At 42.6% G+C, this 25,811-nt stretch overlaps 1 protein-coding gene across 3 annotated transcripts in view; it reads right to left on the bottom strand.

Moving 5' to 3' along the window:
• Window positions 1-25,811, bottom strand: part of grin3a (glutamate receptor, ionotropic, N-methyl-D-aspartate 3A) — a 195,034-nt gene that overhangs the window by 19,078 nt on the left and 150,145 nt on the right. Inside the window, exons 5-9 of one of the 3 annotated variants that reach the window (XM_068030681.1) lie at window positions 25,260-25,375; window positions 20,570-20,721; window positions 7,805-7,969; window positions 7,638-7,717; window positions 3,639-3,714 (exon numbers count right to left, since the gene is read on the bottom strand). In XM_068030681.1, coding sequence (XP_067886782.1) covers window positions 7,685-7,717; window positions 7,805-7,969; window positions 20,570-20,721; window positions 25,260-25,375 — 466 coding nt within the window. In that variant the 3' untranslated portion in view covers window positions 3,639-3,714; window positions 7,638-7,684. Of the gene's footprint in view, window positions 1-3,638; window positions 3,715-7,637; window positions 7,718-7,804; window positions 7,970-9,219; window positions 9,360-20,569; window positions 20,722-25,259; window positions 25,376-25,811 lie in introns of those variants that run through there. The other 2 variants (XM_068030680.1, XM_068030682.1) reach the window with 2 other exon arrangements.

Below are 25,811 nucleotides of genomic sequence, written 5' to 3' on the forward strand. Positions count from 1 at the left end.
TTTGTATGGGGAATTGAGAGCTGGGATGCTAGCTTGCAAGGCAGAAAGGTCAAGGGTGAGTTTTTTTTTTGAGGAGAGTGTTCATTACAGCAGTTTTCAAAAGGAAAGGAAGAGGTTTGTACTTGAGGGGGAACGGCTACCAGGAAGGGATTTTGGGTGCTCGGTAATTTAGAGGGAATGGGATCAAAAGAACAGGTCGTGGGTTGCCCGAATGAGATGAAGTCAGTGCGAGTATGGGGAAAGATGGGAGGGAAACTGGAGACAGTCGCAGGTTTAGGGTGAAGGTGTGGGCTGTGGGTGGGGGGGGAAAGAGTGGGGCGGGGAGGTGCCAGGTTGGATCTTTGGTTTGGCAGGAAAGGGGAAAGGGAAGTGGATGAAGCTGTAAAGGCAGCTCAAAGGATGGTCTCGACATTACTGACAAAGAAGCCTATCAGATTTTTGCACCTGTAGTTGGAGGTGAGGGTGATGCAGGCAGGGAGAGGAGTTGAAGGAAACAACTGACATTGGAGAAAAGAAGCCAGGGTGGGGCAGGGGCGGGGGGGGGGGTGGTGGAGGGGGAGGGGGTGATATCCTTACTCTTCAGGATGATCCTGGAGGTGTGATGGTTTTGGCTAAGTGAAGCACTTGATATGGTCCAGCCAGATTTTGTGACAGATAGCTAAACTAGATGTCCACCAGATATGTTCTGTTCTTCGCCCTTTGTACCTAAAGGAGCAAATATGAGGGTGATGCCAAGAGGAATAACTAGGATGATGAATTGTGAAGCTTTACAGGGGACAAGGGCACCAAAGGATGAACTGAGGGGGAGACTGAGCAAATTGACAGTTGCAGAAGTATTACGGTAAACAGATGACCAAAGGCTAGGCCAGCTGGGCTTTGCTGAATCAGATAGATAAATTAAAAAGTTTACAGCAACTGTATAAGAAGTGGTCCATCTAGGCCAGCCAAATGAAAGAAACACAATTAAGTTCATAAAAGCAAAATACTGCAAACGCTGGAAATCTGAAATAAAACCAAGAAATGCTGGAAATACTCAGCAGATCTGGCAGCATCTGTGGAGAGAGAAGCAGAATTAATGTTTCAGGTCAGTGACCCTTCATCAGAACTGGCAAATATTAGAAATGTAAAAGGTACTAAGCAAGTAAAGCAGGGGTGGGGTCAAGAGAGAACAAAAGAGGTGTTGATAGGACAAGGTCACAGAGAATAACTGACTAGAAGGTCATGAAGCAAATGCAAAAGGTATGTTAATGGTGTGTTGAAAGACAAAGCGTTAGTACAGAGAGGGTGTTAATTAACAGAAAAATGAACAGCCCTGGCCCCAAGCACAAACATGAAAAAAAAATGGGCAGGCACAGTAGAAACAAACTAAACAAACTAAAATAAAACAAACAAATAAAAAAAAATTAAAAATAAAGATAAAAAGGGGGGCCTGTCATGCTCTGAAATGATTGAACTCAATGTTCAGTCTGGCGGGCTGTAGTGTGCCTAATCGGTAAATGAGATGCTGTTCCTCGAGCTTGTGTTGATGTTCACTGGAACACTGCAGCAATCCCAGGTCAGAGATGTGGACATGAGAGCAGGGGGGAGTGTTGAAATGGCAAGCAACCGGAAGCTCGGGGTCCTGCTTTCGGACTGAGCGGAGGTATTCCGCAAAGCGGTCACCCAGTCTGTGTTTGGTCTCCCCAATGTAGAGGAGACCACATTGTGAGCAGCGAATACAGTATACTACATTGAAAGAAGTACAAGTAAATCGCTGCTTCACCTGAAAGGAGTGTTTGTGGCCTTGGATTGTGAGGAGAGAGGAAGTAAATGGGCAGGTATTACAGCTCCTGCGATTGCAGGGGATGGTGCCGTGGGAAGAGGTGGTGGGGGTAATGGAGGAGTGGACAAGGGTGTCGCGGAGGGAATGATCCTTTCGGAATGCTGACAGGGGAAGGGAGGGGAAGACGCGTTTTGTGGTGGTATCACGCTGGATGTGGCAGAAATGGCGGAGGATGATACTTTGGATGTGGGGTGGAAAGTGAGGACAAGGGGAACCCTGTAGCGGTTCTGGGAGGGAGGGGAAGGGGTGAGGGTAGAGGTGTGGGATGTGGGCCGGACATTGACCCTGTCAACCACAGTGGGGGAGAATCCTTGGTTGAGGAAAAAGGAAGACATATCAGAAGCGCTGTTGTAGAAGGCTGCATCATCAGAGCAGATGTGTTGGAGACGGAGAAACTGGGAGAATGGATTGGAGTCCTTACAGGAGGCAGGGTGTGAAGAAGCCTGAGTAGAACTGGAACAAGAGTTTTTCATTTTTTGTTAATTAACACCCTCTCTGTACTAACACTTTTGTCTTTCACCACACCATTAACATACCGTTTGCCTTTGTTCCATGACCTTCTGGTCAGTTATTCTCTGTGACCTTTTCCTATCAACACCTCTTTTGTTATCTCTTGCTCCACCCCTGCTTTACTTGCTTAAAACCTTCCACATTTCTAATATCTGCCAGTTCTGATGAAGGGTCACTGACCTGAAACGTTAACTCTGCTTCCCTCTCCACAGATGCTGCCAGACCGGCTGAGTATTTCCAGCATTTGCTGTTTTTATTTTAAGTTCATAACCTCATCATTCAACCGAAAACATAATGTACAATAAAGATCCCAGGGTATGATTTATACCACATTTAGGCCACTGATCATTATTCATCTAACACTATCGCCCTTAAGATCCACAGAGGTCCAGTGGAAAGTGGCTTGGGAGGATCCCAGAGTTCCTGTTTGAGGCGGAGGGTTGGAAATTCCCAGGCCAAGAGTTTCCTGGGTTATCTCATACGACCAGTACACAGGGAGCAACAAGATGCACTAACCTTGCCAGACCAAGACTACACGGGGATCCAGGCTTTTACAAGGGGGCCAATGGACTATTTAGTTACTGGAATTCCCTCACAAAATCTCTCCGCCTCTCTATCTCTCTCTCCTTCGTTAAGACACTCCTTAAAACCTACCTTTCGGACTAAGCTTTGGTCATCTGCCCTATTATCTCCTTATGTGGCCTGCTGTCATAATTTGTTTGATAATCACTCGAACCCAGGTTTGGCAACACTAACTCCGTCAATATATAAATGTTATCCTAGTCACAAAATAGGCCTCTATTGTGTTCAGTGAGTAAGTGAACAAGGAACATCCAGCTGGAGGTATGTTTTACAATACACAAAAGAAGAGAAGGCCATTCAGAGTAGGTTCAGTGACAACAGCTGGAAGCGGAAACAGGAATTAACCACAGTGCACTATAACAAGAAGCAATGCAGAAGAGCTGGTCAGCAACAGACAATTTATTTGTGAGTTACATTTTCCAAACAACGAAGGGTGATTACAATGCAGAAGAATTGAAGCAGTCATTGATGTGACAATCGTGAACAAACTGGAACATAAGGTTATTTGGAACTAAAACAGAAAGCAAAAGGTTGACTTTACAGAAAAACAATCGTAGTGAGAACTTCACTTATTGGGAGTGTAGAAGAGGAAATCACTGACTCGTTCCCCACACTTTTCCATTCAAAAATTGTCCCCTATGATTTCTTCACTTAAATTATGAAAAGCATGTTTGAGAAAAAGAATGTAAATGACTGAGTGCCATTTATATAACCAAGCTTTCTTACCTCTTTTCGAGTCTGTTCAGTTTGTGTTGAAATTGTTCATCATTGAAGGATGTATTCAATGCCCGATGAAATCGCTGAAAAGGATAAACACATTACTTATTGTGGCTGCAATCTGGATTTTTTTGTTCATTTATGGGATATGTGCATTGCTGACAAGACCAGCATTTATTGCCCATCTCTAATTGCCTTTGAGACAGTGGTGGTGTGCCGTCTTGCACTGCTGCAGTTGATGTGGTATAGGTATATCAACAGTGCTGTCAGGGAGGGAGGTCCAGGATTTTGACCCAGTGACTATGAAGGAATGGTGATATAGTTCCAAGTCAGGATACTGTATGACTTGGAGGGGGACTTGAAGGTGGTGGCATTCCCACATGCCTGCTGTCCTTGTCCCTCTTCATGGTAGAGATCACAGGTTTGGGTGGTGCTGTTGAAAATGCCTCAGTGAGTTGCTGCAGTGCATTACACAGATGGTACACACTGCAACTACTTGCGCCAGTGATGGAGGGTGTGACCATTTAAGGTGGTGGATGGAATGCCAATCAAACGGGCTGCTTTGTCCTGGATGGTGTTGAGCTACTTGAGTGTTGTTGGACTGCACTCATCCAGGCAAGTGGAGAGTGTTCCATCAAACTCCTGACTTGTGCATTGTAGATGGTGGACAGAGGGAGTCAAAAGCTGAGTCATTCACCACAGAATTCCCAGCCTCTGACCTGCTCTTGCAGCCACAGAATGTGTGTGACTGGTCCAGTTAAGTTTTTGGTCAATGGTGATTCCCTGGATGTTGATGATGGGAGATTTGATAATGGTAATTCCATAGAATGTCAAAGGAAGATGGTTAGACATTTTCTCATTGGAGATTGTCATGGTCTGTCACTTGTGTGGTGTAAACATTAGGAAATATGACAATTGTTGACAGATGCACACACTTCTAAATTACTAAACAAGTGAGTTAATCCAATGAGCACCTGAACCATTGTCTTGTGGTCTGTGCTGAAAGATGACTGCTTGCAATAAATGCATCAGCATAGGCACTACCACCAACCTTAGAGTCAGCATGGGTTTCCTCACCTGATCGTAATCCAGTTAGAGCGGCTGATGTGAAGATGCTCGGATGTTGGGAGCAAAGCCATTGATCAAAGAGCCTGCTGATACTCTCAAGGCTCACGCATGCTCTCCTTAGAGCAGAGAAGGTTAAGAGGAGATTTGATAGAGGAGTTCAAAATTATGAATGGTTTTGATAAGAGTAAATAAGCAGAAACTGTTACCTGTGGCAGAAGGGTCGGTAACCAAAGAACAGAGATTTAAGATAATTGGCAAAAAATGCAGAGGAGAGATGAGAAGAAATGCATTTACTCAATGAGTTATGACCTGGAATGCACTCCCTGAAATGATGATGGAAGCAGATTCAATAGTAACATTCAAAAGCGAATTGGATAAATACTTGAAGGGAAAAATGTACAGGACAATAGGGAAAGACCAGGGGAGTGGGACTAATTAGATAGCTTTACCAAAGAGCCGGCACAGGCACGCTGGGCCGAATGGCTTCCTTCTGTGCTGTATCATTCTATGATTCTTTGAAGAATCGCCAATCAGGTAAGGTTGCATTGGAATCATGCCCGAGCGAGTCAAATTCTTCAGGGAATGAAACAGAGCTGAAACTTGGCAAGAGAGTAGTAATGTGCTGTGTGCTACACTGCTGATATATTGATTCAACTGTAGGTATATGACATGTGTAGATTCTCAAAAGCTGGCACATGAAGGGTGCACAAAACAAATTCATAATACAGTACTACAGCAGTTCACTAGGTTTACCAATTTATTGGATTTTAAAGGAATGTGAGGACTGGGTCTTAAAGGGTTACATTATGAGGACAGGTTGCAAGGACCAGACTTGCATTCCCTTGAATACAGAAGATTAAGGGGTAATGTAATTGAGGTGTTCAAAGGAGTTGATAGTTTCTCTTTATCTACACTATTTCCTCTGGTAGTGGAGTCCAGAACAAGGGGGTGTAACCTTAAGATTAGTGTTAGGCTGTTCAGGGGTGATGTCAGACAAAGGGTAGTGGAAATCTGGAACCCCCAAATTGAAAAGGTCAAAACTGAAATTGATAAGATTTTTGTTAGGTGAGGAGATTAACGTTTAAGGAACCAAGATGGGTAGATGGAGTTAAGCTACAGATCAGCTATGATCTAATTGAATGGTGAAACAGGCTCAAGCAGCTGAATGGCCTCCTCCTGTTCCTATGATAATATGAATGTCATCATGATAATGACAGAGCCATTGGGGCTGATATAAGCTCCAATTTGCACTTCATTCCAATTTAGCATATGTTCTTCCCAAATGACAGAGGATCCCTGATTCCACATATATAGTTACAATTAACTCAGCAAGCAATCTCCTGCTGTGAATTGTGTGTTTCTTACAGATTTCTTACACTCCAGTGAAGAAATCACTGCTAACATTGGGACAGGTTCATAAATCTGACTGGGAGTTTTCCCCTATGAACAGACCTCAAATCTCACTGAATCTCAGCCTCGAACAGTCACTGAAAGCAACTGCTCAGGAATGCAGTGAAAGGTAGCCTGTTTTATTGATTAATAATCAATTTTGTTGACAACCAAAACAATGGACTAAAATGTTGTCTGTCAAGTAGTTTTCCAAATCAATATCACACTGTATATCAAAAGCATTACCTGCCAAGTTCTGCTTCCCATTTTTGGCCCATGTCTACACTAGATGGTCAAGACAACATGAACATTTTAATACTGTGGACTTGTGACCAGTTAGATCTGTACTGAGGCTGCCCAATTTTACTCTATTTATTCAGCTGTCTCAGCCCTAAGCTCTGGAATTCCCTCCACCTCACTTCCTCTCTCTCCTAATTTAAGACACTCCTTAAGACCTACCATTTTGGCCAAGCTTTTGGTCATCTGCCCTAATAATTTGCTTATGTGGCTCGGTATCAGGTTTTGTTTGATAAGGCTCCTGTTAAGCATCTTGGGACCTTTTACTATGATAAAGGTGCTATATATATGCAAGTTGTTGTTGTTAGGACTTTAGCAGCTAATGGAGAAATGAAGATTTAATCTTATGAGTCTATGATGATTTCAAACTCAGATGTAAGCGGTAACAAGAGTCTACAAAGGCATTCTTAAATACTGAACCAACTGATGTGTTATTTTATTGGGCTTGTATTCGGCACTGGACAGTTCAGGAGGAAACCTTTTGTGTGTCACAACTTGTTGCCTGCAACAGAAAGTTGCTTGGCTCAGAGCCATATTATAGTTCCATTACAACCGTATATACAGTGAATGCTTTCAACAACACCTTAAATTTATATAGCACCTTTAGCATAATAAAACATTCCAAGGCATTTCACAGGAGCATTATAAAACAAAGTATGACGCCCAGTCCCAAAAGGAGATATTAGGTCAGGCGACCAAAAGCTTGGTCAAAGCGCTAAGTTTTAAGGAGTGTGTTAAAAGAGGAAAGTGAGGTGGAGAGGTGCTGGGAGGGAATTCCAGAGCTTAGGGCATAGGTAACTAAAGGCACACCACCAATGGTGGAATGATTAAAATCAGGGATACTCAGGAGTCCAGAAATAGACTTTCAAGTGTGAACATAGAGGAGAAAAATGTAACTACATCTACAAAGTTAGTCCAATCAGCAAATGAAATGGGCAGGGCGGGGGATTGGAAATGGGAGAAATTCTAATAAGATGAAGGATTGGGGGTTGTGGGTGGAATTGTAAAGTTACTCACACTGGAAACTTGTTTCTCTTGCTTATTTTGGAAGATTTTACTTATAAAGCCATGATGCAATCCATCTAATATCTGAGGCCAAGCAGCTAAAGTGACATCTTCTTGTGACTAGAATTTGAGACAGGGATTTTCTCATGTATCCCTGCCTCGAGTTAATTTGACAAAAGCTCCTTGCTGGGGACCTGCAATATGATTACTCAGCAATTATTAACATCATTACTACATGAAATCTTACAGTTGGTTCTGTAAGGGGGGCTGGATTCAGGGAGGCAAGTGGTCATTTCATTCGAGCCATTTCATCACAGATTTCCAGTTCTGCAAACAAAAGTATATAAAATTCTCTGAATTTTTGTGTGGTTTCAATGACAGCTATAGTGATGCTGTATTTCCAAAGACACATACCTGGCTTGTATGGAGCCAATACTTCAGTCTTGGTTTTCTTTTGATCCGTGGAAGCACCAGTCTGTAGATTATATGCTCCCCGACTGTTGCAAGGAGGGAGCCAGCAACACCAATGCAGAGCAACAAAAAGAGTCCAGAAAAGTGCTTGATCCCCATTTGTAAAGTCTGTGAACAGACAGTAAATGTCTCTATTACCCCTCAAGGATATACAGGAGTTTAGTTAAGGAGTGTGTAAAATACTCTGGAGAATAAGGGATTTCGAGATTACAGTGCGTGTTTATTTAAGTTTCAGCTGCTAAAACCTATATCTCCCTCACAAAATCCACCTCTCCCACTCACCACACCTCCAATCTACCCAGTGCTCTAGCTACAGAGCTAGCTGTCTAATAATATATGCCTAATACAATATTTTTAACTTTGCCTGATAACGTAAAACAGACAATTGGCCGGCTGACATACAGCTCGCCCAGTTTAACCAGGCAAAGAAGTCTGCAGACCTGTAGTGAAGCAATACAAAGGGAAAGGGGGCGGCAGAAAAAAAGAGGAATCACAAATAGGGTAGGAAAAGGAATTGGACAGTGAAGGCAAACAAGCAGACAAGTGCAAGGAGAAATACAATTTAAAAAAATAATCTGGGAGCAATGCCATGGGAGGTCACTGAACACAAAAAAGTAGGCAATGACATTTTGAAGTAAAATTTTTGTGGCTCTTCATCACCTGTACTTCACTTTGAATGTAAATATTTTGCCTCATGGTGGTCAAGGCAGGCAACCACATATTGTGCCATACCAACTATATCCTTCCTGCTGCCAAAATAACACAACCCCTTCCTTAGTAGTGGATCCATCTAAAGCCACCATCAATGCCGTTTTGCAGTCAATCAATAGATGCACTTCTCTTACCAGGATTGATCTGGTTGTGTTTTTATCCACACCAGGTGGAGAGAGTCTAACTCTGCTTGTTGGGGAGTCCGGGACTAGGGGACATAGCCTAAAAATAGAGCCAGATTTTTGAGGAATGAAGCTAGGAAGTACTTCCACATGCAAAGAGTGGTAGAAGTTTGTAAACCTCTACTGCAAACGGCAATTGATGCTAGATCAATTGTTAATTTTAAGTCAGAGATTGAGCAATTTTTTTGGAAACCAAAGGTACAAAGGGATATGAGGCAAAAGCAGGGATATGGAGTTAGGTCACAGATCAGGCATAATGTCACTGAACAGTGGAACAGGCTCAAGGGACTGAATGGCCTCCTCTGTTCCTGTGTTCTGCTGTCAGGAACTCCTCCAACTTTTGAAATTCTTTCCACTGCACACACACAAGTAAATGAATAGAAATTTCTACTGAAAAGAGTTCAGATAAGAATCCCTTTAGAAGCAATATGTTGGCTCGCTGCTAGCTTTTATAACTTTGTTCACCTGCACTGGGTTTTGTTTGTTTTTGGTTGTATTATTCAGTGCACACACAAGGTGGCAGTAGAGGTTCTCCACACAATGTATCTGAACCTTATTTCCATCGGAAGCTTTGAATTGATGCTGACAGAGATGTAGTTGCAGGCCTCAAAGTCATAGGGATGAGAAAAAAAGATGGTTAGTTTTTTTTGACAAAATCTTTACCTTGATGCAATAGTAGACTGCAATTTTGCACCTTGTGCTGCTATAGGGCTGGAATTTCCTGTCTATTTGTGACACAGGTGTAATTGGGGCGTGAAATAAATACTTGGTGTAGAAGATCGAGGAAACTTGGGTGCAAATGTGTTGCACACATAACTGCTGCACAGTTCGTCAATCTTTTACACTCCTCTATCGATCCCTGCAGCCAAATGCATCTCAGCTCATTGTAATGGCTCTGCTCCCAGACTCAAGTGCCACACACGGAAATTTCCTGTGCTACATGGGTTCAAAATGGGTGTAAACTTAAGCCCAGAATTTGAGGCGCTGCAGGAAATTAAATAATTTTTTCTGGGGTTTTTTGCAATTTAAAGAAAATTATCCTGAGTGATAACTGCTCTGTATGTTCTGTTTCTTTAAATGCATTTTTATAGTATAATAATGAGTCACATTAAAAAGTGAAAGGCTTCCCTAATATGCATGCATGACGTTTAAATGGCTTGAAACTTTAAATTTTATATTTAAAGATGTATAGAGTGTAAGTTTACGGTTTCCTCAGGCCCCAATTGTTTACAATGACTTCTGCCTAAGAAGTCAAGAACATAAGAAATAGGACAGGAGTAGACCAAATGGCCCCTCGAGCCTGCTCTGCCAATCAATATGATTTGGGCTAATCTTTTTTTTAATTCATTCATGGGATGTGGGCATCGCTGGCTAGGCCAGCATTTACTGCCCATCACGAATTGCTCTTGAGATGGTGGTGGTGAGCTGCCTTCTTGAACCGCTGCAGTCTTTGGGGTGTAGGTACAGCCACAGTGCTGTTCGGAAGGGAGTTCCAGGATTTTGACCCAGAGACAGTGAAGGAACGGCGATATAGTTCCAAGAAAGGATGGTGTGTGACTTGGAGGGGAACTTGCAGGTGGTGGTGTTCCCATGCATTTGCTGCCCTTATCGTTCTAGGTGGTAGAAGTCGCAGGTTTGGAAGGTGCTGTCGAAGGAACCTTGGTGCATTGCTGCAGTACATCGTGTAGAGGGTAAACACTGCTGCCACTGTGCTTCACTGGTGGAGGGAGTGAATGTTTGTGGATGGGGTGCCAATCAAGCAGGCTGCTTTATCCTGGATGGTGTCAAGCTTCTTGAGTCTTGTTGGAGCTGCACCCATCCAGGCAAGTGGAGAGTATTCCATCACACTCCTGACTTGTGCTTTGTAGATGGTGCAACGGCTTGGGGGAGTCAGGAGGTTAGTTACTCTCCACAGGATTCCTAGCCTCTGACCTGCTCTTGTAGCCATGGTATTTATATGGCTGCTCCAGTTCAGTTTCTGGTCAATGATAACCCGCAGGATGTTGATAGTGGGGGATTCAGCAATCGTAATGCCATTGAATGTCAAGGGGAGATGGTCAGATTCTCTCTTGTTGGAGATGGTCATTGCCTGGCATGAATGTTACTTGTCACTTATCAGCCCAAGCCTGGATATTGTCCAGGTCTTGCTGCATTTCTACACGGACTGCTTCAGTATCTGAGGAGTCGCAAATGGTGCTGAACATTGTGCAGTCATCAGCAAACATCCTCACTTCTGACCTTATGATTGAAGTAAGGTCATTGATGAAGCAGCTGAAGATGGTTGGGCCTAGGACAGTACCCTGAGGAATTCCTGCAGTGATATCCTGGACTGAGACGATTGACCTCAAACAAGCACAACAATCTTCCTTTGCACTAGGTACGACTCCAGCCAGTGGAGAGTTTTCCCCTCCGATTCCCATTGACTCCAGTTTTGCTAGGGCTCCTTGATGCCATACGCGGACAAATGCTGCCTTGAGGTCAAGGGCAGTTACTCTCACCTCAACTCTTGAGTTCGGCTCTTTTGTCCATGTTTGAACGAAGGCTGTAACGAAGTCAGGAGCTGAGTGGCCCTGGCGGAACCCAAACTGAGCGTCTTCTGCCTCAACGCCATTTGTCTGCCTGCTCCCCATATCCCTGATTCCCTGAGAGATCAAACGTCTATTGATCTCAGTCTTGAATATACTCAATGATAGAACATCCACAACCAACTGTTGTACACAATTTCCAAGATTCACAAATCTCTGAGTGAAGAAATTTCTCATCTCAGTCCTAAATGATCAGCTTCTTATCCTGAGTCTCTGCTCTCATGCTCTAAATTCCCCAGCCAGGGGAAACAACCTCTCAGTGTCTACCCTGTCAAATCCCTTCAAAATCCTGCGTGTTTCAATGAGATCACCTCTCATTCTTCTATGCTGCAGTGAGTGTAAGCCCAGTTTACTCAACCACTCATTATAGTGACCTCTCATCTCAGGAACCAATCTAGTGAACCTTCGTTGCACTGCCTCCAAGGCAAGTATATCTTTCCTTAGTTATGGAGGCCAAAACTGTGCACAGTACTCTAGGTCCCGTCTCATCAAAGCACTGTACAATTGTAGCAGGACTTTCTTATTCTTGTACTCCAACCCCCTTGCAATAAAGGCCAATATGCCATTTGCCTTCTTAATTGCTTACTGTACCTGCATGCTAACTTTATGCATTCCTTGCACGAGTACACCAACGTCTCTCTGAACATATTTAAAAGTTTCACGCCTTTTAAAAAATATTCTGCTTTTCTATTCTCACTGAAGTGAATAACCTCACATTTCCCACATTATACACCATCTGCCACCTTGTTGCCCGTTCACTTAACCTGTCTATATATCTTTGCAGCCTCTGTGTCCTCCTCACAGCATACATTCCCACCTAGCTTTCTATCACTGTTTATGCTGATTTTAATGTTCCAGCATATGTTAATGAGACTGTCAGGACTCTTAGGTCTATATCGCCATTGGAAAAATGGGTGCATGAATGGGTGTAATTTTAGGCATATCTTCCCGATTACAGGAAATTTCATCCCATTGTATCATCCACATTTTGCCTGAATGACCAGCTTTTTCTCTGTCTTCCTCCTCACACTGAACCTCAAAACTTTGCTGATTCCATGTTACTTCACAGCTCTCTTAAAGCCCCAACAAAATAAATTGCAAATATTTTCTGCCCTAATGTTTCAGCACCTGAATAGAAGAGAAAGCACACTCTCCATTATGTGCTGAGTTAATTGATACAGAGATGCCAGTGAGTGTAATTTCCCATTCAAATCAATTTTGTAGGCCATGAGCTGTAGAGATTCAGGTAGTAGTACAAAGCATTGAGGATAAATAGAGCTGTTAGCTTGGCAGGGTGGTTGCATTGCAGCAACATTGAAACATATCGCTGTGAGCAAAAGTAGAGGAGTAGATTTTGACTTTTCCCTCCCCCATCAGTGCACAGTGGCAGCAGTGTGTACTATTTACAAGATGCATTGCACAACTCGCCAAGGCTCCTTCGACATCACTTCCCAAACCCGCGACCTCGACCACATCGAAGGACAAGGGCAGTGGGCGCATGGGAACACCACCAGCTGTAGGTTCCTCTCCAAGTCACACACCATCCTGACTTGGAGATATATCGATGTTTCTTCACTGTCGTTGGATCAAAATCCTGGAACTCCCTCCCTAATAGAACCATGGAAGTACCTTTGCCACATGTACTGCAGTGTCATGGAGTGATTATGGATCAGGAGGAGGCCATTTGGCCCATCAAGTCCATGCTGGCTCTCTGGAGAGCAATTCAGTCATTCCTATTCCTCTGCTCTATCCCCATAGCCCTACAAGTTTATTTCCTTTTAAATCCAATTTCCTTTTAAAACCATTAATCGTCTTCACTTCCGCCACCCTCATAGGCAGCAAGTTCCAGGTCATTACCACTCATGCCTAAAAATGTTCTTCCTCACATCCCCCCTGCATCTATCTCTTGCCCAAAACCTGGTTTCCCTAGTCTTCGTACCATCAGCTAATGGGAACTGCTTATCTTTGTCTACCTTGTCTAAACCTGCCATAATCTTGTATACCTCTAACAAATCTTCCCTCAATCCATTTGGTTCAAGAAGGCGGCTCACCAGCACGTTCTCAAGTGTAATTAGGGATGGACAATAAATGCTGGCCTTGACAGGGATGTTGTGCAGATTGGCTGCCATAGTCATCTACATAACAACAGTAACTACAGTTCAAAAGTAATTAATTGGCTGTAAAGCAATGTAAGGCATCCTGAGGTCAGGAAAAGCACTATATAAATGAAAACTCTTCCTTTCTATCTTTCTATCACTGAAAGGTCCCGCAAACAAATTGAGACAATGGCCAGTTAGCCTGTGTTTTTGGTGTCGATAAAGGAATAAATAATTGTCAATATACCAGAACTCTCCTGCTCTTCCTCAAATAGTGCCATGGGATCATTTCCATCCACTTCAACAGATATAGAGGTGGGTCGCAATTTGACATCTGATCTGAAGCTTGGCACCTCCAGCAAAGCAGCACTCCCTCACTGCCCACTAAAATGTCAGCCTAGGTTAGGTCAGCTTAGGCCACAATCTTCTGAGTAGAGATGAGTGTACAAATCTAAATTGGTTTGCCTTTGTAACCTAATTGAAGTTCACTCTTACAGTTGATTCAGCTGCCTTAACCTTCCCAATATGCTCCCACCTTGCACGGTTATTAATTACCCTATAATTCATTTTGAAACATGACTTGTATCAGTACTCACATGGTAGAAAAGATCCAGGCTAGCACTGAGTGTGAAGTTGAATTGCGACTGTACCTGTAAGTGATACTGAACAGTCCATTAAATATTTGCAATCCTTTAGATTTAATTCAGTCTGGCTGAGTGTTATTTTATGGCTTGTGATGGCTAATGCCAAATTTTATTGTGAGGATAAATCAGTCATTGACTTTCACGGGCTAATACACGTGTGTTTTGACATTAAGTCCCTGTGCATTCACAACCCTTCCATCTCTTTGTTTTAATCATGATGTAAACAAACCCTGCTAAAGCCCTTGCAAAAGAGCAATGTTGTTGAGAACAGTCAGGGGTTATGTGGAAATATTCTTTTGTGAAGTGCAGCCATGGTGCAAAAACTGGGAATTTTTTTCACTTGCACTCTGAAAGCTATGGATTTTCCGTCACTCAACTCGGATCTACTGAAGTGGTAAACAGCCTTGACTCCAGGAGCATAAGAACACTGGGCTGTGACACCTGAAATATGAGTACGCATGACCAGGACACAAGGAACATGAGGGTACATGAATAGACCACCAAACATGAGGGTACATGACTAGAACACCAGAAACATGAGGGTACATGACCAGGACACCAGAAACATGAGGGTACATGACCAGGACACCAGGGACATGAGGGTATATGACTAGGACAACAAGAACATGAGGGCACATGACTAGGACACCAGGAACATGAGGGCACATGACTAGGACACCAGAAATGTGAGGGCACATGATTCAGACAGCAGGAACATGAGGACACATGACTAGTGTTATGTTTTTGCCGGTTTGCTGGATTTTTTTATATATCGTATTTATCTCAGAACAATGCAGATACAATCAACAACAGGTTTATTTACAGTACTTTAAAATATCTCAGCACTTACAAGATTTCAGTACAATATCTTTCTCAGAATACTCTTGTATTTAGTAGACTATTCCAGCCCTGTCTTTTTAGTTTCAGTTTCATTAACTCTTAAGCGCCACCCATAGGCTTAAGCAATCAAGCACAGTGAACTCTGATCAGTGGACAGACTAATACAATCAAACCCAGATCAATCAACCACTGAGCACTACATTTTCACCCTTTTGACTAAAGACATTATTTTGAATTAAAGTATTCTAAACAACAAGCATATATATATCAAGTTATTTCTTAGTGTTCAACTTATCTGTTTTCTCTAAGTACAGAAATAGTCTTTGAGATAGGAAGGTCTCTTAGGTCTACAATTAGATTTATGAACTTGAGGTTGTGGATCTGTTTGATCAGCTTGATGAGACAGATTATTAACATTAATAGGAAAAAGGAATGTATCCTCATAACCACTATCCTCAAAATATCCTGGTCTGCTCCCTATCAAACATCTCGCATTCCACTTGCTGTTGTCATCCAACAGATAGGTATTGGTACTGAGCAGACATTTAATCTGCTTTGGACCTGATACTGCTAAGCAAGTTTGTGGTCACGATTTGGCCGTTTGATTTGAACCCAATCTCCACCTTTAATTTGTGGTTCTCTTGTGCCTGTATGTTTGTCAAAGTATGTTTCACTATCGCTAACACTGCGATAGTATTATGACTAAGTATATCAGCTACTCAGTTGTGTGAACCTGCAAGATACTAGACCTCGAAATTATACTGAAGATGACGATCCGACCATCTGTAAATGCATAGAAGTCGGTAACCTGATCCTGACGTAGCTAACAATGCAGTCAACGCTTGGTGATTGGTGTAGAGAGTAAACATTCTACCGTAAAGATACATGTGCCAATGTTCACATGTATAGATGCAGGCTCGTGCTTCCTGTTCTCCAGTAGAGCATTTACATTCAGTTTCCGACAACAGGCATGATGCATAAGCTACTGGTCATTCACAGCCATCAATGGACTGTGAGAGTACAGTGCCAATTGCAGTTCCCGATGCATCTGTTGTAACATGTTTCCGCACGTGGGCTGAAATGCGCGAGGACTGGCAGAGATGCTACCTTTGCCTTTAACGTTTCAAATACTGTTTGTTGTGTGACAGTCTATTCCCATTAAGCATCTTTACGCAGTAGCTTCTGAAGAGGCACTGTGATCATTGCATACTTCGGAACGAATTTATGAAAGAAGTCGGTACTAACGAGGAACAATGCCAGTTAGATGATGTTGGAAGTGCACACATTGTTGTGTGTAGGCTTTACTTCAGCTGCTGTCACTGTAACCTAGAAAGGCAATCTCAGATGCTGCAAATGTGCATTTGTCCTTGTTGAGCATCAAATTGTGCTTTGCGAATCGAGTGAGTACTGCTGATTATCGTTGATCATGTTCAGCTTTGTCTCTTCTGTGGACAATATCATCAAGTAGGTTGAGAATCTCCTCAACATCCGACAAGACTGAAGAAACGATCTTCTGGAATGTGCAAGGTTCATAATGCATTCTGCAGTACTGAAACACACCTTCATGGGTAACAAAAGCTGTAAGATATCGTCTTTGTTCTTCCAGAGGTATCTGAAGAAGCTCCATCGCATAAGCTTTGTGAAGACTGGAGTCATGAAATGATGCTGACAGTTCTTGGATTGTAGGAAGTGAATACTTGTCTGGTATGATAGCTTTGTTTACTGCCTTTATGTCACTGTATAGTCTAAGTTCGCCATTTTTACATTGCGCAATGACTAGATTTGATATCCACGGTGATGAATTGATCTGCTCAATGATACTGTCTGTTTCTCGTCGTTTCAGCTCACGTGATACTTCAGCACAGATTGCAAATGGCAGCCGTCTCAAACTTTGTGAAACTGGTTGAATTGTCAACGCAAGGAGCATGACAGGACCCTTTGATCTCCCCAAATCCAGTAAATAGGGAAAGATACTGACGTGTATAATCTGTATCATCAATCCCATTAATGTGTGCTTCGGTGGCTCAGCGAGTTTGAATCCAAGCCTATCGAAAAGGTTTAGCCCCATAAAGCTTTGGCCTTTGCCTACATAGAAAGTGAAGCTGTCTAGGGTGACGTTTTTGTAGTGTACTGGAACTGTGATCATCCATAAAACTGGAATGATAGTGTCATCATAAGCTTGAAGTGTGTCTGTTGCAGCAGTGAGAGAGAATTGTGCAAAATACCGATTGGTAGAGTTTGTCTCTCAAAATAGATACTTTTGCGCCAACATTGATAAATGATACTGAGATGCCTGCAATTTCAACTGAGCACTCCTTAAAGTGACGTGGTGATATATACATATTGCACCTCACTCTCAGGAAGAGACTTGCCCCACAGGTCGAACCGATGAAGTCTTTTTCTTTGACGACTTGCACGTCTTTGCAAAATCGTTCCACTTTAAACATGAGTTGCACTTTTTCCCTTGAACTGGACATGGTCTTGTGACTTGATGAGCGTTTCCACAATTTGGCCACAATTTTGAAGGTAACAGACCTTGATGGGGCACATTTTGATGAAGTTGCTGAGCTGTCCTTATCCTTAACCCTTGCACTGAAGCTGGTTGGGCAAGCTGTGTCTGCAGCCCTGAGTCTAAGGGTGCATGTGTGTCTAACCTCTTTGAATCTAACATTGCAGACTCACTTTGGACTGCCAAGGTTGTGGCTTTTTCCAAGGTTAAGTCACCATCCTCCATGAAGAGACGTTACCTGATTCGTGGAATTGAAGTCTTTTCAGTTAGTTGGTCATGAATTAGTTCACTGGTTCGTGTGCCAAATTTACTTGGAACCGCCAATTGCTGCAATGCTGTCACATATTGTTTAATGGGTTCACCATGTCCCTGGGATCTCTGGCGGAATGCGTATCACTTTATCATCACACTTTTCTTTGGCCTGAAGTATTTTTCGAGAGCATTTACCGTTGTATCAAACGTAGATGCATTTTCTGTGAGCTGCTCGAATATTCGCTGGCCTTCTGTTCCGAGACAATGTACAAGTATCGCTTTCTTGCGGATCGCTGCTAGATCCGGGCTGTCCATCTCCGTAGCGAGCAAGTGGGTCTTGAACCCCAAATTTAATCACTCCCAGAAGATGGGAGGATTTTCCGGCTTTGAAAGAAATGGGTCTGGAGCTGATAAAATTAAACTTCGCTCAACCATCCTCTTCACTTTTTGTTATATTTTCGCCAGTTTGTTGGATATTTTATGTCGATTTATCTCAGAACAGTGCAGATATACTACTTCTAAATCAACAACAGGTTTGTTTAAAGTACTTTAAAATATCTCAGCACTTACAAGATTTCAGTACAATGTCTTTCTCAGAACACTCCTGTATTTACTAGAACATTCCAGCCCTGTCTTTTAGTTTCAGTTTTATCAACTCTTAAGCTCCACCCATAGGCTTAAGCAATCAAGCACAGAGAATTCTGATCAGTAGACAGACTAATTCAATCGAACCCAGATCAATCAAACCATGAGAGCACATGACTGGGGCACCAGGAACACAAGAATAGGTGACTAGGGCACCAGAAACACAAAGGTACATGGCTTGGACACCAGAAAGATGATGACACATGTTTATGTCAACAGGAACATGATGGTAAATGGCTAGGACACCAGGAACACAAGGGTAAATGGCTAGGACACCAGGAACACAAGGGCACACGGCTGGGACAATGGAAACATGAAGGCATATCAAACCGATTAGAGTGCTGCTCCTTGGTATTGCTAAGCTCTCTCTGGGTCTCCTTCCACTTGATGCTACTTTCAGCACTCTTCCCCTTAATGCTGAATCACCATACATGTAAAAATGCTAAAGTGTCAAATGTTAACATTTCCTGACTTAGCCTCCCTGGAAAACAAAGTTAACACCATGAGAACTCACTTCTCCTTCAAAGGTTTTTCCATTCACCCAAAAATGCAATAAATATTTTTTGAAGCGCTGTCAAATGTATTTAAATATGGCTCCAGTTTCCTGCTCTAATGTTTCGCAGCCAGCAATTAAAATTACTAATAGTGATACTGGCACATTAGCGTTGCCAAGAAATCTGGCAAGGTTTTATTTATTTCTTTGTATTTGTTCATGGGATGTGAGTGTTGCTGGAAAGGCCAGCATTTATTGCCCATCCCTCATTGCCTTTGAGAAGGTATTGGTGTACAACTTTTCCAGTCCTGCGTTTCTTTCAGATAAAATTCCTTGGGTTCACAACCCTTCAACATCACTTACTTTAAACAAAGCTTTTTATCCCCTCATCTTAGATGAAATAGTCTGGTCCAGACAACTTTTGCCTCAAAGAAGCAGAACAGTTAAGCAGCCATTTTCATTACCATTCTGCTAGAAATCTCTCAAAGGTGCATTTCTGCACAATTCAGCCCAAGTTTTCAAGTTTCACTTTGCTTTTTACTACTTCCTCTATGATGTAGGCCAGCTTGTGCTTCACAACAATGAACTTTGCACTGTCGCCCTCAAATTTGCTTTACCTACCATTTTGGGCTTCTGGTAGAAGACCAGAATGTGCAGGGAATGCATAAACTAATCCCAGGCATCATTAGCATCTGATTTCCCACTTTAAGCATGTGACTACCCTTTGGGAATCTACTGGGCAACACAAAGCTGCAGTTTAGCAGTTTGTTTCATTATGCGGTTGAAATCAGGCTAAGTGTAATGCAGTTTACATGCTTGTGACTCCCTCATTCTGATGTTCGGTCAGATGATTGTGGGTTCAAGATCTACTCCAAGGATCTGAGCACAAAATCCAAGTTATCACTTCAGGGAAGTGCTAATGGAATGCTCCAAATGTTGGAGGTGCCGTCTTTTGGATGAGATGTTAAACCGAGGCCCTTTCGGCCCTCTCAGGCATTATTTTGAAGGAGAGTAGGGGAGCTGTCCCAAGTATCCTGACCAATGCTTATCCCTCAACCAACATTACTAAAACAGATTGTCTGGTCATTATCACATTGCTGTTTGTGGGAGCTTGCTGTGTACAGATTGGCTGCCATGTCCTACAACAGCAACTACACTTCAGAAGTACTTCATTGGCTGTAAAGTGCTTCAGGATGCCGAGGTCCCAAAAGGCACTATAAAAGTGCAAGTCTTTCTTTTTTTCTTTGAAAATATTGCCCCTATCCTGCAACCTAGGCTATTAAAGTATCTCCTTGACTGTCCCTGTTTGCCACAGAACATTGTTCTGCAAAAAATTAAGCTGGAAAATTAAAATTGAATAAAATTAAAGTGATTTAGTTGTGCCACAGAAAATTGAAAGATAACTGTGAATAAGATGGCAGATGTTTCCTGCTCAATATATTTGTGTGTTGGGGAATGTGATTGCAATGGAAAGTAGCTGATGATAACTTACAGCAGCAGAAATGTGGAATGTATTATGTTGGTATGTCTCCCTTGTGAAACATTTGTTGACTGGTTGGTAATAATTTCTTAAAAATGCAGTGCAACTGAGCAGAAACTCAGGCCTTTCTGTTCAATCCAATTCAGTCAAATAAAATAGACTACACAAGGGATTGTCACAGGAGTACTGATGGTAACACGCCCTCTTTAAACATATTAGCAATGCAGAGTGAATACCAACTATATTTCTTCCTCTTGAAAAAATTTCTTACCTCAGTCACAGCAAAGCTCCTTTTGCCGCATGGCACGACTTTGTACCATTTATCATGCAGCACATCCATAAATCCATCAGACTTGTACTGGCTAATTAATTCAGAAATGTTTGAAGTCAAGGGGGAATTCTGCAGAAGACCAATTCCGTATCCTAGAAACAGCAATTGTCAAAGAAAAGCAGGAAAATCAGAGTCAGCGTATTTCCTGACATGGCAAGTGACTTGGCCTAAAGTTATTGAAAAAGAAATCAGTTTTGACACTGAAGATGACGGGGTACGCTACCTCTGGTTATTCCAATAGATCAGAGAATTATAGATATCCTTGAGTAATTACAAGGCAGCAATTACATCAAGGTACTCCGATGCTTTTGTAAACAATGACAGTGAAACTTGAGCAATTTCTAATTAGTATCTGAAGCCAGAGATGAGATAAAAGCCTTGAAATCACTCTTGGGTGCCTACTATTCATATAACAAGCTGTGGAACATGCAAGAACAGTTCCACTTAATTTGGACTTGCTTCTCTCCTTTTGCGATTAACATAAGGTGTCATAATGGGCCTTGGTGACCAACAAGCTATGTGAAATTAATTAAAGCAAGGTTATGAAGAGATAATTACTATTTGATTAGTAGTTAATAATATAGCCAGTAAATATTGCTGAACAATGCAATCTGTTTAATGTGTCAATATGAAAAGATGAAATGAAGGGGAGCAGTGGTTATCGTTCAGAGTGATGCTGAAAATAAGCCACAAACTCAAATAACAAGCTGGATTATTTTTGTATATCATTTGCCTCGTGTTAAGGGAGCAAGGAGAATGATTTGGCAATGTCTGCCATTGTGCTTTAACCAAGCTCCTATGATTAAAATTCTCTTTTCAAATACATCATTTTGCAAAGACGTCACATATTCTTATTGCCAACTGCATACTTGACGGGTGTCCCTAAAACAACATCATTCTATCTCCAAATGCACCTTTCTAACCCTACAACTGTTTTAGCCCTCCGCGATCTCTGCATCTCTTCAATTCAATCCTATTTTAAACCTTCCACCATCATACAGCAGCTGCCTAGCTCCTAAACTCTGGAGGTCCCAGACAACCTGCTGGTCTATCGACACTCGCAATTACGATAGTTAATTATGAACTCTCAAATCCCCAATATGTCTAACACAGGCGGAGGCTGAGGTGGATGGCAAATCATCCAGACCTCATGGGCTGGCAGGACGGGGATTTTGGAAGGCAGCAGTACCCTGCTGGGAACCCGAAAGAATGGTCTCATGCAGTCAGGTAATAGGTTACAAGCGTGTGGATCGGAAGGACATCACACTCAGGGTGCAGGGGGATTCCAGGAGCAGGGAAGGTCCAACGTCTCCTTGTGGGGCCTGCAGGGAAAATAAAACCTAACTGGCAGCTTGTTGATTCTATTTTGAAGTGACCCGATCATTAAAACTGATTGAGTCTCTTGCTAATGACATGGAGCAGACGTGGTAATTGCCCATCCCCCACACTTCTGGCCTGACGTCCACCAGAATTGAGAGTCACTCCCAGAGTTGGGCGCACAACAGGAGTTTCTTTACAGTACAGACTGAGGAGCTGGGAGACACAATTGAGCTGCCACAGCACTACCACTGTCAGGAGGGTATAATTACAGTGTGACAAGTTTACATACAAATTTCCATTATAAACAGACATAGGAATTCATAATTAAAAAAGCTGACACAAATGATAAAAATGTGATGACATAAAGAAAGGTTTTGTAAACAGGAAACGTATGCACACAGACCTCAAATTTTTTATGTATTACAGAGACCAACTATTGGTTGCTACGGAAAATTAGAATTAGAATTAGAACATTAGAATTAGAACATTACAGCGCAGTACAGGCCCTTCGGCCCTCGATGTTGCGCCGACCTGTGAAACCATCTGACCTACACTATTCCATTTTCATCCATATGTCTATCCAATGACCACTTAAATGCCCTTAAAGTTGGCGAGTCTACTACCGCTGCAGGCAGGGCGTTCCACGCCCCTACTACTCTCTGAGTAAAGAAACTACCTCTGACATCTGTCCTATATCTATCACCCCTCAACTTAAAGCTATGTCCCCTCGTGTTTGCCATCACCATCCGAGGAAAAAGACTCTCACTATCCACCCTATCTAACCCTCTGATTATCTTATATGTCTCTATTAAGTCACCTCTCCTCCTCCTTCTCTCCAACGAAAACAACCTCAAGTCCCTCAGCCTTTCCTTGTAAGACCTTCCCTCCATACCAGGCAACATCCTAGTAAATCTCCTCTGCACCCTTTCCAAAGCTTCCACATCCTTCCATTAATGCGGTGACCAGAACTGCACGCAATACTCCAGGTGCGGCCTCACCAGAGTTTTGTACAGCTGCAGCATGACCTCGTGGCTCCGAAACTCGATCCCCCTACTAATAAAAGCTAACACACCATATGCCTTCTTAACAGCCCTATTAACCTGGGTAGCAACTTTCAGGGATTTATGTACCTGGACACCAAGATCTCTCTGTTCATCTACACTACCAAGAATCTTCCCATTAGCCCAGTACTCTGTATTCCTGTTACTCCTTCCAAAGTGAATCACCTCACACTTTTCCGCATTAAACTCCATTTGCCATCTCTCAGCCCAGCTCTGCAGCCTATCTATGTCCCTCTGTACCGTACAACATCCTTCGGCACTATCCACAACTCCACCGACCTTCGTGTCATCCGCAAATTTACTAACCCACCCTTCTACACCCTCTTCCAGGTCATTTATAGAAATGACAAACAGCAGTGGCCCCAAAGCAGATCCTTGCGGTACACCACTAGTAACTAAACTCCAGGATGAACATTTGCCATCAACCACCACCCTCTGTCTTCTTTCAGCTAGCCAATTTCTGATCCAAAGCTCTAAATCACCTTCAACCCCATACTTCCGTATTTTCTGCAATAGCCTACCGTGGGGAACCTTATCAAACGCCTTACTGAAATCCATATACACCACATCCACTGCTTTACCCTCATCCACCTGTTTGGTCACCTTCTCGAAAAACTCAATAAGGTTTGTGAGGCACGACCTACCCTTCACAAAACCGTGCTGACTATCGCTAATGAACTTATTCTTTTCAAGATGATTATAAATCCTGTCTCTTATAACCTTTTCCAACATTTTACCCACAACCGAAGTAAGGCTCACAGGTCTATAATTACCAGGGCTGTCTCTACTCCCCTTCTTGAACAAGGGGACAACATTTGCTATCCTCCAGTCTTCCGGCACTATTCCTGTCGACAATGACGACATAAAGATCAAGGACAAAGGCTCTGCAATCTCCTCCCTAGCTTCCCAGAGAATCCTAGGATAAATCCCATCTGGCCCAGGGGACTTATCTATTTTCACACTTTCCAAAATTGATAACACCTCCTCCTTGTGAACCTCAATCCCATCTAGCCTAGTAGTTTGAATCTCAGTATTCTCCTCGACAACATTTTCTTTCTCTACTGTAAATACTGACGAAAAATATTCATTTTTGTGATCACTATCACCAAAGTGCTCACCTACATCTAAATCTAACACCTGGCCGGGTTCATTACCCAGTACCAAATCCAATGTGGCATCGCCCCTGGTTGGCCTGTCTACATTCTGTGTCAGAAAACCCTCCTGCACACACCGGACAAAAACTGACCCATCTAAAGTACTCGAACTATAGTATTTCCAGTCAATATTTGGAAAGTTAAAGTCCCCCATAACAACTACCCTGTTTTTTTTTAGAGATACAACACTGAAACAGGCCCTTCGGCCCACCGAGTCTGTGCCGACCATCAACCACCCATTTATACTAATCCTACACTAGTTCCATATTCCTACCACATCCCCACCTGTCCCTATATTTCCCTACCACCTACCTATACTAGGGGCAATTGCTAATGGCCAATTTACCTATCAACCTGCAAGTCTTTGGCTTGTGAGAGGAAACCGGAGCACCCGGAGGAAACCCACGCAGACACAGGGAGAACTTGCAAACTCCACACAGGCAGCACCCAGAATTGAACCCGGGTCGCTGGAGCTGTGAGGCTGCGGTGCTAACCACTGCGCCACTGTGCCGCCCTGTTACTCTCGCCCCTGTCGAGAATCATCTTCGCTATCCTTTCCTCTACATCTCTGGAACTATTCGAAGCTCTATAGAAGACTCCCAACAGGGTGACCTCTCCTCTCCTGTTTCTAACCTCGGCCCATACTACCTCAGTAGACGAATCCTCAAACGTCCTTTCTGCCGCTGTAATACTCTCCTTGATTAACAATGCCACACCTCCCCCCCCTTTTACCATCTTCTCTGTTCTTACTGAAACATCTAAATCCTGGAACCTGCAACATCCATTCCTGCCCCTGCTCTACCCATGCCTCCGAAATGGCCACTACATCGAGATCCCAGGTACCAACCCATGCTGCAAGCTCCCCACCTTATTCCGGATGCTCCTGGCGTTTAATTTTGTTTAATTTTTTTTCCAAGAACCAATGAAAAAATACATTTAATTCATTGTCTTTGGGGAAAATGCTTTTCAAATTGATGTGCATTAATCCCCCTTCTCCTTGCAAAAGTGACCCACCTTGAGCAACAGCAGAGAAGATCTGGTTGTACACATTATATAAGAAGTCAATGAATGCGTATAATGAAAGACAATGCATACCTTCAATTGCAAAAGGTTTCCCAACGGTTAGTAACTTGCAATCAGCATCGATTGAGACCTCATAATCTAACAGTGCTTTGTCCATTATAAAGGCATCAAGTCTTTGAGGATCATTCCTAGGTTGAAAAATCATATCTTTAATCAGAAGCACAGAACTTGTTCCAGATTTGCATCTACCATTCTGTTGCATGCATTCTCAAGGATAATAGAATTCTACAGAAATAACTAGTTCGCGGTTTATGTTAACTTTCATTTTTGGAAGAATTCTTCCACATCCCAAATTAATCCCTGGTGTACATCGACGAATTGGAAGTCACTGAATAAAAACATTACTTAACAGTAATATATAATCAATTGATTTGGAATAGGTGCAGATAGTCTTAAGGGGGGCAATAATCTTGATCCTCTTACCCTATTTTATCAACTTTGTATTTCTTCCAATATACAGCACCTACTTCCTGACATGATTACTCATTTGACCTATCAATAAACAGATTTTTTCATGCAAAATGAAGTACCATCTTTTTAATCAATATATAATTTACTTTGATT

The sequence above is a fragment of the Heterodontus francisci genome, chromosome 4 (genome assembly GCF_036365525.1).
Source record: "Heterodontus francisci isolate sHetFra1 chromosome 4, sHetFra1.hap1, whole genome shotgun sequence".
Taxonomy (NCBI): Eukaryota; Metazoa; Chordata; class Chondrichthyes; order Heterodontiformes; family Heterodontidae; genus Heterodontus; species Heterodontus francisci.